At 26.0% G+C, this 18829-nt stretch overlaps 1 protein-coding gene across 1 annotated transcript in view; it reads left to right on the plus strand.

Moving 5' to 3' along the window:
* LOC100213990 (lon protease homolog, mitochondrial) overlaps positions 1-18829 on the plus strand; it is a 63380-nt gene that overhangs the window by 5078 nt on the left and 39473 nt on the right. Inside the window, exons 3-7 of the mRNA XM_065794070.1 lie at positions 1231-1459; positions 1590-1678; positions 3502-3618; positions 8538-8769; positions 16592-16724. Of these exons, the coding sequence (XP_065650142.1) occupies positions 1231-1459; positions 1590-1678; positions 3502-3618; positions 8538-8769; positions 16592-16724 (800 nt within the window). The remainder of the gene's footprint in view (positions 1-1230; positions 1460-1589; positions 1679-3501; positions 3619-8537; positions 8770-16591; positions 16725-18829) is intronic.

The following is an 18829-nucleotide window of genomic DNA, read 5'->3' on the forward strand; positions in this document are numbered from 1 at the left end:
GTTATTGGAGGCATTAAAGTAGCTTACCTTTTATATGTTGTATGAATTAATTATATGTTATTTCATATGTTTTTTTTTAATTTGAGTGAAAAAATGTTACATGTTTAATTTAACAGCCCTTATGATGAAAATTATCCAGTATGGTCGCTCCCATTAAACAAAAATATCATGTTAATAAATCTGATTATGCACTCATATTTCATCAAATGTATAGCAAATATAGGTGTTGTCCGCAGTTTTAAAATTTTTTTATTTATTACTCAGCATTATTTTGTTGAAAATATTTTGAAACTGATATCTGCTAAACAATATGTTTAAAGAAGAAGTTCTTTAAACTTCCTAACTTTGTATTTATTGGTTGCGCCTGATTGTGTATGTTTGTTTTTTTATTAATTTAGTTTTTTTTCCTCCTTTATTTCTTTTCTTTTTCTTTATTTCTTCTCTTTATTACTGTTTTGATCCATTAACTTAATTATAGTTGTTTTTATAATATACTGTTTTTATTAACAGTTTTAAAATTGTTTGATTTAATGATTTTTTTTTAGTACTGAACTTGTTTAAGATAAGTTTGTATTTTATGTTTTCTTGTTGTTAAAAATAGGTCTTTATACTAAGCTATGTAACACAAAAGTTTGATTTAAGTTATTTGCTGAAAGGATTTTGTTAAAATAAATTTACTTATAAATATTGAATAATACACTTTTAAAATACAATAAAGTTTTATTATAAAGTTTTAAACATTACACTGTTAACTTAAAGAACAATTTAAAGTTTTAGTATTTCTTGATTTGATTTTGTTGGTTTAAAACATTAAACTTCAACTATAAAGTTAAAACTTTACATTGTTTGTACAGTAGCCAGATTCTAATTTAAACACAATGACCAATGAGTTATTAAAAAAAACTAGCTTTTATGTACAAATTATGTTAGTACTTTTAATAAAGTGTGAACTTTATTGCTTAATTAAACAAGTTTTGTCTTTAACAAATAAATTTTATCAAGAATTTTTTATGTAATATCAAGTAAATAATAATAGTAAATAATAGTTTCTCTGAAATTTTATCCTCCTTTTATTATTTTAAGGAACGTTGTTTATTTTTTTTGTTTATTTTTTTTTTTTGTTTATTATGCCCTTTTTGAATTTAATTAGACTTGATATTGCTCAAGTTTGACTTGATACCATTGTAAAATTTGTTTCAAATTTATTCCAAAATTATCCAATGTATTCAGTTCATCAAGCAATTCGAATGGAGAACAAAGTAATGAAAATCCAAATAATGAAGATGATGGAGAAGATGAAAAAAAAGGAACCTTACGACATGCAGTATTAAATGATCCAAATGATGTTCCTCCTTTTGGTGCACTTGCACAAATTGCTGTACCAGAGAACTACCCAACAGTTCCTATTCTTCCGCTCTATCGAAATCCTGTTTTTCCAAAGTTTGTCAAACTAGTTGAGGTGTGCAGTATGTTAAATTTTATTAATTTTTTTTTTTTACTTTTTTTGTATTTGTGTTTTTGTGTAGATTATTATTAATGAGATAAAAATATGGTTCTGCTCAATAACAAGAAATTATTTTTTTATATAGGTCACTGATAAATGGCTTGTTGACTTGATACGAAAAAAGGTGAAACTTGCCCAACCTTATGCTGGTGCATTTCTTCGTAAAGATGACAGGTTATTATGAGTTTTATTTTTTAGGTTATGCTTGTTAATTTAAAAAAAATTCATTTCATTTATAATTTTTATTTTCATATATAATTATATTATGTTTAGAATAGAATAAAATTTATTAGAATAGTGTTGTACACTCATTCAAGAGTGATGAGTTTGATTCTATAGTTGCAAACTCCAACATAGCCTTTGTTACTAGCTATTACAAACCTAAATAATAGTTAAAGTTAAAAAGTTAAAAAAACTCATTCAATTTGCTTTTGAATTGATAATAACACTGCATCTGTTGTTGCTTGTTCAAGATTGTTCTAGTCCTTTACAATTCTATTGATGAAAAAGTTACGTTTCATATTTACTATTAATTGTCTCCTAATTTTTATTTTTTGGTTTTATATAGTGGTCTATTATTATTAGTTTTATTAGTTTTATATAATGGTCTATTAGTTTATGGCTGTTATTTTACAATTCTGTTCAGTAAAAATTTACATCATATCCTTTAAAATGTTTAAACATTTGGTTCAGGTTGCCCTTCTTTTCTCCTGTTCTCTAGCAATACTAAACAAAACTTTTTAAATCTCTTTTTATGACTATATTCTCCCAAACATTCAATTTTATTAGTTGTTGGACACTCTAGTTTATCTTTATCAGACTGCCAATACAGATTCTAGATAGGAGCTGGATATTTCAAATTTAGACTAAGTGTAATAAATAAGAGTTGTCTTTTTTCATCAAAATATTTAAAAGCATGCTTGATCTTGTCTAGTTTTTAACTTGCTTTATTTGCTGCAATATTTATATGTTTTTATTCCGCATCATATGAATTGTACATTCTGAAGCTGTATTATTCATTGTAAATTCGCATTATATTTCACACATATTTTTGCTAATTGAATTTAATCAACTCTTGTTTGACCATTCTATTAATAAGTCTCTATCTTGTTGAAGCTCAATAATATTAATCTCATTTTTCATTTCTCTTTGACAATCTAAGACTCGCAAAATTCGTCTAAAAAATAAAACTTTTTAAGTAATAACTAATTGTTACACTCCTTCATTACTATCAATCAATTTTCATAAATATTTATTTAAGAAAATTTCATTTCATTTGTGAAAAAATTCAAGAACATTTTCATAAATTTTCATAAATATTATCAAACATTCCACAAATTTTTTTTTTTAATAATAAATTTTATCATCAGCAAAAAGCTTACAGGTTGATTTAGTTGGAGATATAAATAATATATGCTACGAATAATATTAGCCTTAGAACTGATCCTTGTTGTACACAACTTATGACTACTTCCCATTCTGATTCATTCTCATAAATATAGGAAGGTTATAGATAATGATAGGAAAATTAGAAACTCTCCTAATATCTCTCTTCTGTTGTTGAAAAATCCCCAGCACTAGTTTATTAACGAGTTTAATCATTTTGATTTAAAAGCAACAGCATCTAATTTTAATTTTTTATGATCAATAAAATCAAATGCTTTAGCAAAATTAAGAAACAAAATAATAATCTCCCAAGTTAAATTGTTAAGAAATGAAACTCTCTCAACTATCAACTATAAAAATATTATCGAACTTGATAATATTCTTATTATAATAATTTATATTATGTAAAATTTATTATGTATTTTTTAATATAACATAATTGCTTTATATTTTATTATATATTTATAAAAATATTGTATATTTTATATAATTTTCATGAAATATTTTTATTATATTAATTTATAACATATATATATATATATATATATATATATTTTAAATATTTTCAATGATAAACTTTCGTTTTTCTGTTAAAAGTTATTTTATTTTAGTGACAAAGAAACTATCCAAAGTCTTGATGAAATATATAATATTGGAACATTTGTTCAAATTACAGAAATGCACGATTCTGGCGACAAGTTGCGTCTCATTATAACAGGACATAGAAGGTATATAAAGTTTACATATAAATATAGAATAGGGTTTATGTTATATGCTGAAGGATTTTAAGTACCTTATAAGGCTACTAGCAATAATAATAGTAACCTTCATTCTTGATAAGAGGTGCTATCTATTTTTATCAGACACTTATTTGGAAATTCACATTAGTCCTTGTTTCTCCTCCCTATCCTTCTTTTGAAAAAAAATTAAAATGAAAAATTATATGAAAGTTTTTTTTTAACATTATACAAATTACAATTGCAACCTCATCTCTTCCCCAACCTCATCTTTTTACCATAGACAATTCCATAATGTCTGTGTTCTATCACTCTATATCAAGTTTGTATAAACAATACAAAAACTAATTGTGAACACTTTGACCTTTGATGTAAACATATGGGGTGTAACACACATAAAATTAAATATTTACAATTTTCCATATAATTAAATTTTAACTAGCCTTTAATATTTCAATTTCTCTAAGTGAACATGTCATAAATGAACAAACAACCAAGAAGTTTGGCTTTGAAACTCTGTGAATTTCAGAAATTTTTCTTGTATCATGTTCATTTATAATATTAAATTGTTATAGTTTTTTGTGAGATCGTCTAGTGTTTCTGACAGAAACTTTTGATTTGCAATGTTTCTATCACATTCTGTAGGTGTCATGCCTATACAGAATGTAACAGAGTTCTAATTAGTAGTGAAATAGTAATGCTGTCAAGTTTTTCAGTTTTATGAACTAGATAATAAAATCAATCTAAAACTTTTAATTTTATATTTTGCCTAGCACATAAATTGCAAATCAGTTTGATATCTTTTACATTTGAGATAATTAATAATTTAAAATCATGGTGCATAGAATATAAATATAATAATAATAATAATAATAATAATAATAATAATAATAATAATAATAATAATAATAATAATAATAATAATAATAATAATAATAATATATATATATATACACACACACACACATATATATATACATATATATATATATATATATATATATATATATATATATATATATATATATATATATATATATATATATATATATATATTATATATATATATATCAGGGATGCGGAGTCCCAAAAAGGACTCCGGATTTTAAAGTCACAAAAAGATTACTTCATCCTAATTTTTGGTATCCAAGAGTTCTAAAAATATAAATAAGTTTATGGATTACTATTAAGAAAAAAATTAAGACTTTTAGGTTAGAGGAACAATCATTTTTTGAACCCGGAGTCCTTAGGTATAATGCCGGCAAGGACTCCGGGCTTAAAAACAATAAGTTTCAAGTCATTAAATCTCATGAATTTTTTTCTTATAGCAGATCAACAAGTCAACAAGTCAACAAACATGTTTAGAGCTTCTGGACACTACAGACTTGAAAAAAGTAGAGTTATAAAGCCGGAGTCTTTTTGGGACTCCGCATCCCTGATATATATATATATATATATATATATATATATATATATATATATATATATTATATATATATATATATATATATATATATATATATATATATATATATATATATATATATATATATATATATATTACAACAATAGATAGGTGAAGTAACAATAAAGAAAAAGAAAATTTTTTGAAAATACACAAGAAGAAAATAAAAAATTTAACAAATGGTCATAGTTTACCTTTTAATACTTAAGATATTATTAAGAATCTTTCTTCATTTAAGCTTTCAGTAAATGAATTAGACATCCTTAAAAATGGACTGAACTTCTCTATTCCACCATCTCCATCGTAAAAAAACCATCTCCATCTTAAAAGAATCGATATATATTCTTCAATCGAACTCATAAACTGATATCTTCAGAATAATTTAAAAAGTAGTAATAACTCCAGTCAACATAACTCCAGCTGAACTTTCTTATCTTGCTAATAAATAAATATCTCGCATCTAAGACAAAACTCTAAAAAAATTTTGCTACTTTCATTTCCAAAAATCACACCGATTTATTCTTGGAATATGTCAACATTTCATCGCATTCAGAAAACATACAAAATTATCAATATTTTAAACTTTTTTTATATTGGAAAAATATTTGATTTAACCAAACAAAGACTAAACGCAATCATTAAAAGACATTGTAAATCGGTAACTGTAAGACTGGTTTTTACTTCATTTCAAATTTCAATATTTTTTTCTGCAAAAGATCCCTTTCTTACAGACTTTAATTCATTAGTTGTCTATAAATTTGAATGCGCAGGCTGTAAATCTTGTCATATTGACAAAACTACTCACTATTTAAAGACACAAATGATTGAGCACCAAAAAGGGATAAAAACTCACACATAAACATATTCATTCAAATGAAAAGCTGTTTTAATAGTTTTTAACATGCTAGTTTTTCAATTTTAGATTTGGCCTCCAACAAATTTATATTAAAACTCAAAGAAAGCATGTACATAGAGTGGGAAAAACCCACGATTAATATTCAAAAGAACCATGTAAAAAATGACAACTTCAATCTAGTTTTTATTTAACATTACCAGTTCTTTTATCTTTTTTAAAACATTTGTTACATTTTTTAATTACATTTTTATTGTATTTTTTATTATAAGGTCTCTATTATTTCAACTTAATTTTACTGATTTGATTTAAGCATTTTAATATATTTTACCTCATGATGGCTATAATATAGTCGAAGCATGTATTTTATAAAATTAATGATTTCAACAAAAATTAAAGAATTGACTTATTTATTAGAATATTTACACATTTTGTGCTGAAGAGAAACTTTGAATATATATATATATATATATATATATATATATATATATATATATATATATATATATATATATATATATATATATATATATATATATATATATATATATATATATATATATATATATATATATATATATATATATTTATATATATATATATATATATACATATATATATATATATATATATAACTCCTAACTGGTTGTCAGAAAGTTTTTCCGTATTTTGTTGACAAAAGGTGTAAATTAAAATGCAATTTTTTTTGTTACTTGATAGACTGCCTGCCCCTACCAAACCCTCAGTCGATGTAGCAGCACTCTGTTGCGAGTCAGGCTATAACATAGTTGATGTAGCAACACTCTGTTGCGAGTCAGGCTGTTTGTCAGTTGATGTAGCAGCACTCCATTGCGAGTCAGGCTATTTGTCAGTTGAAGTAGCAGCACTTTGTTGCAAGTCAGGATATAAATTAATTGATGTAACAACACTCCGTGTATGATTTACAGTAAAAAAAATTAAAATAAAAACATTTTATTAAAAAAATAAAAATGAAAACATTATTTATATTGTTAAAAACATTCAGAATGTTTTAAAAACATTCTGGTCAATTAAATGTGTGTTTTTGCAGTTTTTTTAAAAAACAATTAATTTGAAATTAAATTAATGGTTTTAACTTTCTGACAACACGCAAATGTTGAATGAAAGTCAAAAGTAATTAAAAGTGACGTATTTGTTGGCATAAGAATCAATTTTTTCCTTCCGTACTCCTAAATGCAACAATCTCTCTCTCTCTCTCTCTCTCTCTCTCTCTCTCTATATATATATATATATATATATATATATATATATATATATGTATATATATATATATATATATATATATATATATATATATATATATATATATATTATATATATATATATATATATATATATATATATATATATATATATATATATATAACTTGACTTGTACTTTTTTACTTTGGCTTTGTGTTTTTAGTTTACATTAATGATCTCTCAGAAACTCTCACATTTAAGGTGGCATTCTTTGCTCATGATACTACCATTTATTCTTGTCTTGATAATAAACCAACACTTTTGGATTGTTTGGAAGGGGCATTTAAGATTGAAAAAGATCTCACTTCTGCTGCAGCATGGGGCTATCATGGCTGGTGAACTTTAGTTCAAATAAAACTCTAGTTCTTCCTATATTTATGAACAGTAATGTACTCGAAGAGTCATCTTCCCTTTATCTTCGAGGATTTACTCTTCTGATCTATCATATCATAAAAAACCATATATCAAATCCATTGCAAAATAACCATCTGCTGAGGTTAAATCTTTTTATTGTGCTTGTCACTTGCTTACTTAGGATTGTATTCTTATTCGATGCAAAAACGTATTGTAAACATAGTTGGACCTGCTCTTGCAGCCTACCTTCACCTATTGTCACGTCATTGTAATATTGCTTCTCTTTTTCTATAAATACTATAATGAGCACTGCTCTAGTAAGCTACCATCTCTTGTGCCATCTACTAAAGTTCATTTTCATGTTACTTGTCATTTAATTAAGTGTCATCCTTTTACTGTTACTGTTCTTAAGTCCTTCAAAAAAATTCTTTTTTGTCTATTTTTTTCCCACGAACATCAGTTTTTTGGAATTTACTTCCTTCATCTTGTTTTCCTGATTCATATAGTTTGCAATCTTTCAAGTTGTCTTTTAATTGTTATTTTGCTTTATATCTTCATTATCTTTTCTCATCTAGTAACTTCCAACTCTAATAGTGGTTGCTTGCAGCCTTGTTGAAAGTGAAGATGCTTTAACTTAAAAAAAAAAAAACATGTAAAATGTGCAATGCACATGTAAAATATGCAATGCACATGTTAAATGTGCAATGCACATGTAAAATATGCAATGCACATGTAACATGTGCAATGCACATGTAAAATATGCAATGCACATGTAAAATATGCAATGCACATGTAAAATGTGCAATGCACATGTAAAATGTGCAATGCACATGTAAAATGTGCAATGCACATGTAAAATCTGCAATGCACATGTAAAATAAACATAAAATGGTAAAAAGTTTTGTGCATTTTTTACTTAAAATTTTTTAAATATGAATTTCAAATAAATTTTCTTAGGATTCGAATAACTGGTTTAAATAAAGAAAATGAAGCGATAATAGATGAAAATGATAAATTTAAAAAAGGAGAATTTGTGCATGATGAAAAGGAAGAAATAGTTTCTCAAGTAGAGAAAGATGCTGAGGATGAAATCATTCGCTTAAAAGATAAAATTTTGCAGTCTCCACCGCTTTTAGTAGATGTAGAAAATGTGCACAACAAAATATTTAAGCAGACACAAGAGTTAAAGGTAAGATTTTTCATTTCTTTTTGGCTTTATCAAGTTAAGAGTTAAGTTAAGAGAAAATATTTAATCTTATTTACTTTGTAACAGTTTTTTGAAAGGTTTAATGTTATTATTGAATGTGGCAAGAGTATTGCTATATGCATGTGTGTGTGTGTGTGTGTGTGTGTGTGTGTATGAATATATATATACACACATATGTATATATATACTTTAAAAATGCCCTTAATAAGGCGTGCGTCTGTACATGTGTCCTTAAAAGGTTTGACGCGATTTAATTTAAATGTTCAAATTAAGTGAAATTTCAATTTTATAGTGTGACAATAAAAACACCTGTAATGAGAACCATTACATATAATTTGATAAAAATGTAAAACATCAAAAAATGTAGCATATGGCCACATCAAACTCTGGATAGTGAACCAGTGAACCAGATTGGTTCACTGGTTAAAGATTTATGGCAGTTTTAGTTTATAATTTATTAGTTTATTGCTACTTTTATAATTTGTCAGTTTATTGCTACTTAGACCTCAAAACATTACCAATTACTATGATATTCTATCACTATTTTCAAAATCAAGGTTACATAAGTGTTCTATTATGTAGTATCAATTTTTATATATCAATTTTTGTTATAATCGTTTGATTGCTTTATGTACCAGTTTCATTACATAGACAAAAATATTGATTTGCTATTTGAAGTGTGTAATCTGTATTCAGGCGTTTGTCGTCTCTAATTCTCAAATTATCCATCAATTTTTTGCTAATTTCACTGTTAACTAAAGAAAGTTTCTCAAACATAAGTTCTAAAATTGTGTAAGCGCTCAACAGAGTTAAGATTCTCTATAGGCTCTAGTAAACCTTTCAGAGTTAAGATTCTCATTGCCTCTAGTAAACCTATCAAGGCAGTGAAGTCTACATTATTGGCTAAACTTATATCTGCCTTTAATTTTAATAAAGTTTCTCGAATTGCCGTCTCTGTCTTTATCAATGGCTCAAGTTTTATTGGTTTTGTGTTCCAACGAGTTTTAACATCAAGATGAAGTTCAATTTCTTTTCCAAGTAGAACTTTGACTTTTGATTGAAAACACTTGACAGTTTGATGTATTTTATTAGTTTGCATGAGTTCTTAAGTATATTATTGCAGTCAATATAATCTTCGCAATCATCATTTATAAATTCAAAATTGGTGTCTTTGTCAAAAGAATCATTCTCATTGTTATCGTCATTACAGGGGTTGCTTAAATCTTCAATATCATGTTTTTTGTATAAAATGTGTCACATACTCCAAGATGTATACCATGATTAAGACAAAATTGACCAATAACATTTAAATTTCCAATATACTTCTTGTTTACAGATACTACATCCTGAGTAGATGCAACCGAATCTTTTTCCATCAATATACCAAACACATTTAGATGTTGTTTCATTATTTCAACCATATCAAGCACACTGCCTGAACCCAAAATTCTAATTAATCCTGTTCTATACGTGATATTGTCAGTTTTATCATGAATTTAACTCCAAAATATCTTTGTCCTCTTAAAGTTGTAACCTCATTGACAGTCATGCTAAACTTCACTTTATTGGCTACTTTTAATTTTATGGTTTCAATCTTTTTTTTTTTTTTTTGGCTTTTCATCAAAATCTTTGAGCAAAAGTTTCATTACATCATTTTCGTTAGCAAGGAGTTTAAATCCATCTTGAGATATTGATTCAAGTGTATTTATTTCTGCTTATAGCTCAAACTGAAATGCCATCCGTAGCCAAATCAGAAACAATATTTTAAAGCTTCTTTTGCGCAAAAAAGCTGCAAGAAAAATATACTCCCTTCAAGAGGATGTTTTTCTTGCAGCTTTGAACAGCCGATTTGGCAGATTAGGGAATATCACATCCTGTTTCTTGTTTCAGATCTCACTTGTATTGAATTGAAATTAATCAGGGAGGTAGTATAACACATATATATTTTTCCGCACTTCCCAACTTTAGCTCTGTTTATTTATAGTGATTCTCGAGTTTTTTCAAATATGGTAAAATGCAACCAATCAAAAGTACCTAGGCACAATTTGGAGTGTTCAATAGCACCCAAAACAGCTCATTTTTCATTTGTTACAGCACTTTTTTTAGAAAATGTGATTTAAGTGTATGCAAATATCTAACCTATGTAAACTTCAAATTACATAATTTTAAAAATTATATTAAATTTTGCAGTTTTTTTACTTGAAAATTGCATTGCAGCAACATCTCCTATAATAAATTTTGTATAATTTTAATTTGTAGCATTTATTTGCAGTTATATTAGTGAATGATAGGTTTAGAGAACTTGGTGAAGATGATGGTTTTTTGTGTTTTATAGTTTTTGGTACTTTAGTCATTTTTAAATTTTTTAAAGTACTTGACTCAAAGCACAGATAGTACTCAGTATACTATTTAATAGTCCAAGCAATTGCCTTATTAATATTAATAAACCCTAAGCCTAACAAAAGGCTCCAAATGTGGCCTCAACAATGCACACCAAAAGTACGAACAGGGACACCATTCATGCGCAATATGACACTATTAGTACTCTGATATTTTTCAGCTGTTGATGGAATCAGCCTCTCTGAGAGCTACCACAGAGTTTAGGAAACCTGACTACCAGCCGGCCTCAGAACCATAAAACTGAGTTTATAGCTGTACCCTTATTAGGAGACAATATAATGAGTTGCCTAGTCATAAAAACAGAGACACAAGCAAAACCCATGCATTGAGTCAAGAAGAACCAGCGTTCAACATCCTGTACTAGAAACTATGTATTATAAATATATCTGCGCTAGCCTAATAGATGAAGAAGGGGTGCAAAGAGATAATCAATTAGTTTTTGATGAAATTTCAAAAGCTAAGTAATATATGGAATCTGCCATAAAATGAGCTGCTTATCGGCCTTGGGCTGATAAATTGTAAAATCATTTAACTTATCAGAGTTAATGTACAAAAAAAATCAAGATATTCTACAAGATTCTTGTAATTGTCCCTTGGAAATGTTGTATTCAAAGAAAACTCTTTACAACTCTTTGCTTCAAAATACAAACTGTATATGCCTGAGCCAAAAGTGAGCGAGTTCTTAAAAAACCTTTTAAATCTATATTTAGCTTCAGGGGCAGACATTAATAGCAAAATTTTCCCCTATAGCTTCCTAATGTTGGAATAAAGTTTATTATTTGGGCCTTTTCTTTTTATCTTAGTTATAGCTTTTTAAACATGTTGTATGTGCAGTTGGTATGTCAATGCTAAAGCAGTGATTTTTTAAAATTCTTTGTTAAAATCATAATTGTTCCAGCCAATCTGTCTGTAGTTGTGGTAGTTGTTTCAGTACAAACTGCAAAAACTTTGTTGAGTACTTCAAAATGCTCCAACAGATTTTGTATAACTAAAACCTGATCAAGTGATTTTCCAGTGTTACTCCTAGAGGGAAATCATCTTTAAGCCCAAACCCTAAGCTTTTTGCAGAAACAGCGATTCGGTCACTGTTAATTTTCTGCTTCAATTTTTCTTCAATATGGCTAATTACTTTACCATCAAAATGAAGAACAAGTTTTTTTACCTCCTAATTCATCTCTATAGTTTTCTCGTATTTCAATATCTTTGTGTGCTATAGTTTCATAGTGCTTCTGTCTTACAGTTTAATTTTATTTCTCTCAATTTAATTTTATTTCTACTACTGAGTAGTTTATTACACAGGCAATAAATATTGTTTAATCTTGGTAACTGATCCCTTTTCTTACACTTAAAGGTGTTATTGCTGCTATAAGGTCATCTCTGATAATAACGTTATGATCAAAATAGCAGTTGCATTTGTTTGTTTTTCTTTATTCACTTCAAGTGTTTTAACTTTATTAGAATCTATATAAAATAAAAACTATAAAGAAGTTTTTTTATAAAAGCCTAATAAGGATATAAACAATTTAATAAAGTAAATAAATACTTTCTAAATATAAACTTGCTTTTTTGCAATTGGGTTTCACTTTCAAGCCATAATCAGCTGAATGGCATTTATCAACTTCAAGGCATACAGTGATATCTTCATTTTCAATTATGTGTTCACAAGCACCATCTGCCACCATGTAGTCTGCTAGCAGTGAAATTATATGTATGACAATATCACAGTTATTACAATCAATTACAGAACCATATTATTACAGGACCAATGTAATCAACATTTACCAAGTTTATATTTTTACAAAACTTAGGGTCTCTCCTATAATAGGCCATTCTTTAAAAATACCATACCATACATACCTTTTTTTTTTTTAAATTTAAAGGCTCAATCTTTAGATGATTAGTATTGAATTTCTATGCATTTTGCCAAATACATAGTATACTTGTATAGTATATGTTAAAAAGGCAAAAGTCCAACTATGAAAACTTTCGGAAACTAAAAAAAACTGCATTTCCACCCGTAATAAATTTTTGTTAATGGTTAAATAATTTTTTTTCACCTAAAAACTTTAAAATTTTCTTTAAAAATTACAAAAGTTTTCATACTTTCGACAATTATTAGTTAGCGATGTAATAGTAATGCAATGTTTTATAGAGAAAACTAGATTGCATCTAAGATTGCATCAAGCAATTTGGAGTTTGAGTTTAATAAATTTACTTGGATTTCTTACAAAAAAAGTAGCTTTTGTTATTTTTATTTGAAATTAATCATTTAAAAAAAATGAAAAAAAATATTAAGATATAATAGGCAATTTTCATTACTAATAAATTACAAAAAAATTTGTGCCAAAAAGTTCCAAGTTAAAAAAGTTTCATTTAAAATTTTGAATACTGCCTTACCCAAAAAAAAAAAAAAAAGTGTTTTATATTGGAAAATTCCTCTTTAAATAAAAATCTCATTATATTACCAATTTATTTTTAATATTTTTTTTTTTTTTTTTTTTTGGGGGGGGGGGGTATTTACTTCATCATTTACATAATTTGAAATATAGCATTCATTTATTTATAACAAGTTTACTTTTCTATTATTTAATCAGTTTAAGTTTAAGTTTCAGTATTTTTTATCTGTAAAAAACTCCTTTGAAGATTTATGTAACTATGAAACATCTCAAGAACTAAAAGTATTGAACTTTTCTTAAAAGTATTTTTTCATATTTAATGCAGTAACGGAAATCATATTGATTTAGGTTTCTAACAATAAATAAACCTGTTTATCTTGGTGTATAACAGTAGATAAACCTGTTTATCTAAATGCCATACAATAGATAAACCTGTTTGTCTAGGTGTCTAACAATAGATACACCTATTTATCTAGTTGTCTAATATTAGATAAACATGTTTCTCTGAGATGTACTGTGGGCCAGGTGGTGGAGAAAACCTAAAAAATAAATATTTATTATATTCAAAACCATATAATAAAGCATATTTGTAATACTCTCATTTAAAATTTTGAAAATTGTTTTGAGTATAACAGTATCTTTTAAAACCACAAAAACCAGTTGTGGTTTCGTGTATAATGAAAAAATATTTTTTTTTTTTTAAAAGTGTGAAATTTTTATTTTTTATGCATAGCTTTAGTAAACAGTAACTTTTAAAATTTTAAAAGCTTACTGAATTATTTTATATATTTAAACTATTTAACAGTAAAGCTTTACAAAAAAAAAAATAAAGATCAGCCTTAATAATACACTTATAATCTGGCTTTAAAATAACGAGGTAAGTTTTTATCATTTAATACTTTTATTTTGTACAAAAAGTGTCAGATAATTAAGGGAACCTACGAGAACCTATATTAAATACTTGAACTAGTAAATGTAATATGTAAGCAACCTATTTGAACTATATACATTGCCCCTAACTTCCCCTTTTGGGTTTCTGTAAGATTTTAAAATAATGAATTGTAATTTATGTTATTTGCTTGAAATCAACTTTTATTTCTCGTAAACAAAAATACATGTTATTTTGTTTGTTATTTAATTCAATACAAATTGCACTGTTTTCCTAACAATTTTTTTGTTTTTTTGTTTAGTAATAATATAAAAATTAGTGACATTTACGGACTTATACGACAAAATAAACTAGTTTCTAATGATATACCATTCTTTTCATTGAAATTTACTGTTCTAGTTTTGGCAGATATTAAACTAGAGGATTCTGAATGAAAAAATTTATAAAATTATAATGAAAAAAGTTGCTAGCTGCAAACAATGATAATACTCATTTTAAGAGAAGTAATGAAAAATGGCTAGCTCAAGATTTTTAATACACCTACGGTACATTAAATGCTACATCATCAGTTATCAAAGTTGGGAAACCATGCTGCTCTTTCGAAAAAGCTTGTAGCAGAACAAAAAGAATTAGCTTAACAATATTATTAATATTTCATTTAGCTATAAATTACTTCATGCAACAAAATTTAAACAAAGAAGTGAGTTTAAGTACAAAAATGGCACAAAATTTTTTGAAATTAGAAATAAAAATCTTATTAAACCTGGTTAGAAATATTCAACTGATGAAGCTTTAGCACTAATTATTAATGGTGATATTTCAATATCAACATACCAGCGTCTAAGAAATGGTGCTGAAAAAAACAGCTGCCACATATATATGTATATATACTTTATATAATGGTATAAGATCTTCAAAAGCTAAATGCTATCCCTATAACATTCAAATAGATAGCTATTTAGTAAAAATCTGCTAAATGATCTTCTAAAACACACACTTAAAAAGCTATGTGGTATACAAACTACTGTGCTAATTACAATGCTAAGGAATTAACTAAACTGACATTTAGATGCAAGGCTGGTTTTGATGGTGCTACTGGATATGGTATTTACAAGCAGGTTAATTAAAAGGAAAATAGTGACGAAACAAGACTGCCTGTTGATTATTTGCGTAGTACCTTTAAAACTCAGTAGACTTTATAATAATAAAAACATTGTAATATTATTCATTCAGAATGTGCGGTCAATATATTAAAAATAAAAAAAATACATTATTATATATATAGATGATAAATAATCTACAGACTTATTTAAAATGTTGTGGACATATAATAATATCATTAATAGAGTTTCGAATCTATATATTTATTTACATTTTCTATATATTTCAAATCTATTATTATATATTAATATTGATAATAGAGTTTCAAATCTAGTGATAAATTTTCATTTTTGTGCACATTTTTATTTTTAAAGTTTGTTTCAAATTTTTTTTTAAGTTTATTCTACCAGAAGAGTTTGTTATTCAGATTTAAATAAATAAGAATTTGACTAAAAAAGAAAGTAAATTTTTATGGAAAAGATAAGTATACCAGACTTCATCAAATGCTTTTGATATGTCAAGAGCAATGGCCCACTGATGCTTAACTCATGAGATAATAAAAAAATTTTCTTTATTGTTTAATGACTTTGCTAGTAATAGTAAGAAGACTGACTGGATGGTAGAGTCTCCCTGGATCGAATATTTTTTTGCATTTGTTTTTTGCAATGCTAAAAAAAACGTTCTTAAGAGTTAAAAAAATGAAAGAATTTATTACAATCAGAAATAGGAGTTGCACAAATAGGAGAAAAAACATTAGTAGAGTGAAGCTTGCTTTAAAATTAAAGTGAAGGAATAAAAATTAAGGTATATTGCACAATGCACGATTTTAAGCCAAAAGGTCATAGATTCGTTTTAAAGTTATTAGATTTTAATAATATTTATATGATGTGCCATTTATCTATTAATTGCCTCCTCTGACAATAGCAAATATCTTTTATAATATGAGTTATATGTTTGTTTTAAGTTTTATATTTATTTTAAAGGTTTATTAAAAAGAGTTATAGTTTTTATTATTTAGGCAACATCAGCAGAAGTTATAAAAACTATTCGTGATATTATTGCAATGAATCCTTTATATAAGGAGTCACTTGTTCAACTTATTGAAGCAGGAAAAAGGGTTGTAGATAATCCTGTTCATCTTGCTGATTTTGGTAATTTTATTGATTTTCTTACTTTTTTGGTGTAAAATTTGTTTATTAAATTAATATATTGATATGTTAAATGATAAATTAATGAAGCATATTTATATTTGGGTTGCCATTCTCTCCTTTTTTCCATAGGAGAACGCAGTGAAAATTTCAATTTTAATTAGTGTAGCGCTGCGCTCTCTTCCTCTCCCCTAACTTAACTAGAAGTAGCTGGTATGTACAATAGCTATGATTCAATAAAAAAATTTGGTTATATTCATTCTACTTATATACGGGACCCAACATGCAATCAAGGGTCTAGAGGTTTTTAAAAAATAAAAAAAGCAAGTTGTATTGGTACAAAGGTTGATTTAAGTGATTGCGAATTGCGATATCTGGAAAAATATCTGGTCCTCAAGTTTTCAGTTAATGGAAAACTATAAACACTGTGGTTATGAATTAACATGAGTTTATTTACCAAAAAATAAAACAACGCATTAAGTTTACAACTAAAAAAGGAATAAATAACACTAGCTTAACCATAACATTCATAATTTTTTGTTTGTTTAAACAACAGCTAATTTAAGTATTATAAGTAAAAAAAAAAATGATTAAAATAAAGATTATTTCTAAAATTAATTTGAAATAAAAATGCATTAAGAAAAAATGCAATAGATTTATAAATAATATTAGAAACACTTACTTTTAAAAACAATTGTTTCTTATTCAGAAATGCATGTGTTAATTTTAAAATCAACGAATAAAAATATACCTAATTTTTGTATAAGCAGGAAACTTCAACTTTACAACTTTAAATTTTGTCAACTATTCGATTAAAACATTGCTAGTGGGTACATTCTGCAGAGGCTTTGCAAGGATAAATAAAAGGGTAATTTTAAATTAATTATTTTTAAACACTAAAACACTGATGAAATACAGAAATTCAGAAAAAAACAAGTTGCTTTACTAACCCATACTAATACAGGACAAGCGCTTAAGTAACAACCTTCAGAAAATGTAGTAGTACTTGTCCTGCACTTAACTATCAATTGTCTTAAAATGTACTAGTACATGTTGCGCATTAAATGTGTTAATAAGAAAAATATATAGTATATATAATAAAAAGTATACATTTTTTATTTATTTTCTTTTTAAACTTATTGTTAAACTTTTTAACCACCTTCAATTTTAGTTTGACAAAGAAAATGTTAGTAAATCACATCGTGTTATTATGATTATGTATTTAGTTGTTTTGTAAGTTGTAAATATGCAAATAAAATTTTGTAAGTTAAATATACAAATAAAATGTAAAAGTTAATGAACACAACTATTTAAGATATTTCATGATTGTAAAATTCTTTTGGGTTATTCACAATAAATATTAAAATGCATAAATAACTTTTATGTATGTGTTTACTTTTTTTGATATTGTATTGTAATTTTTGGTTTATTTATTTTGGTTATATTTGATAATTATTTGTATAAAAAAAACTATTGAAGTTTAACTCAATAAAAATATATATGATAATAATGTACAATTATCCATTGATCTTGAAACTATAATAAAAAACCTGTAAAATTCTATAATATTGAATTTTATGATAATAATAGAGTTAACAGATTTAAAAAACTTAAAAAATGAGAATTAGAAATATTTCCAGATATAAATATACACATATATATAAATACACACATATGCACACAAATATATATATATATATATATATATATATATATATATATATATATATATATATATATATATATATATATATATATATATATATATATATATATATATATATGTGTGCGTGTGTGTGCGTGTGTGTGTGCGTGTGTGTGTGCGTGTGTGTGTGCGTGTGTGTGTGCGTGTGTGTGTGCGTGTGTGTGCGTGTGTGTGTGCGTGTGTGTGTGCGTGTGTGTGTGCGTGTGTGCGTGTGTGTGTGTAATATATATATATATATATATATATATATTTATATATTTATTCACACACATATATACACACTCACATATATATACACACATACATACATAAATACGTACGTACATACATACATACATACATACATACATACATACATACATACATACATACATACATACATACATACATACATACATAGGAA

Source organism: Hydra vulgaris, chromosome 03 (genome assembly GCF_038396675.1).
Source record: "Hydra vulgaris chromosome 03, alternate assembly HydraT2T_AEP".
Taxonomy (NCBI): domain Eukaryota; kingdom Metazoa; phylum Cnidaria; class Hydrozoa; order Anthoathecata; family Hydridae; genus Hydra; species Hydra vulgaris.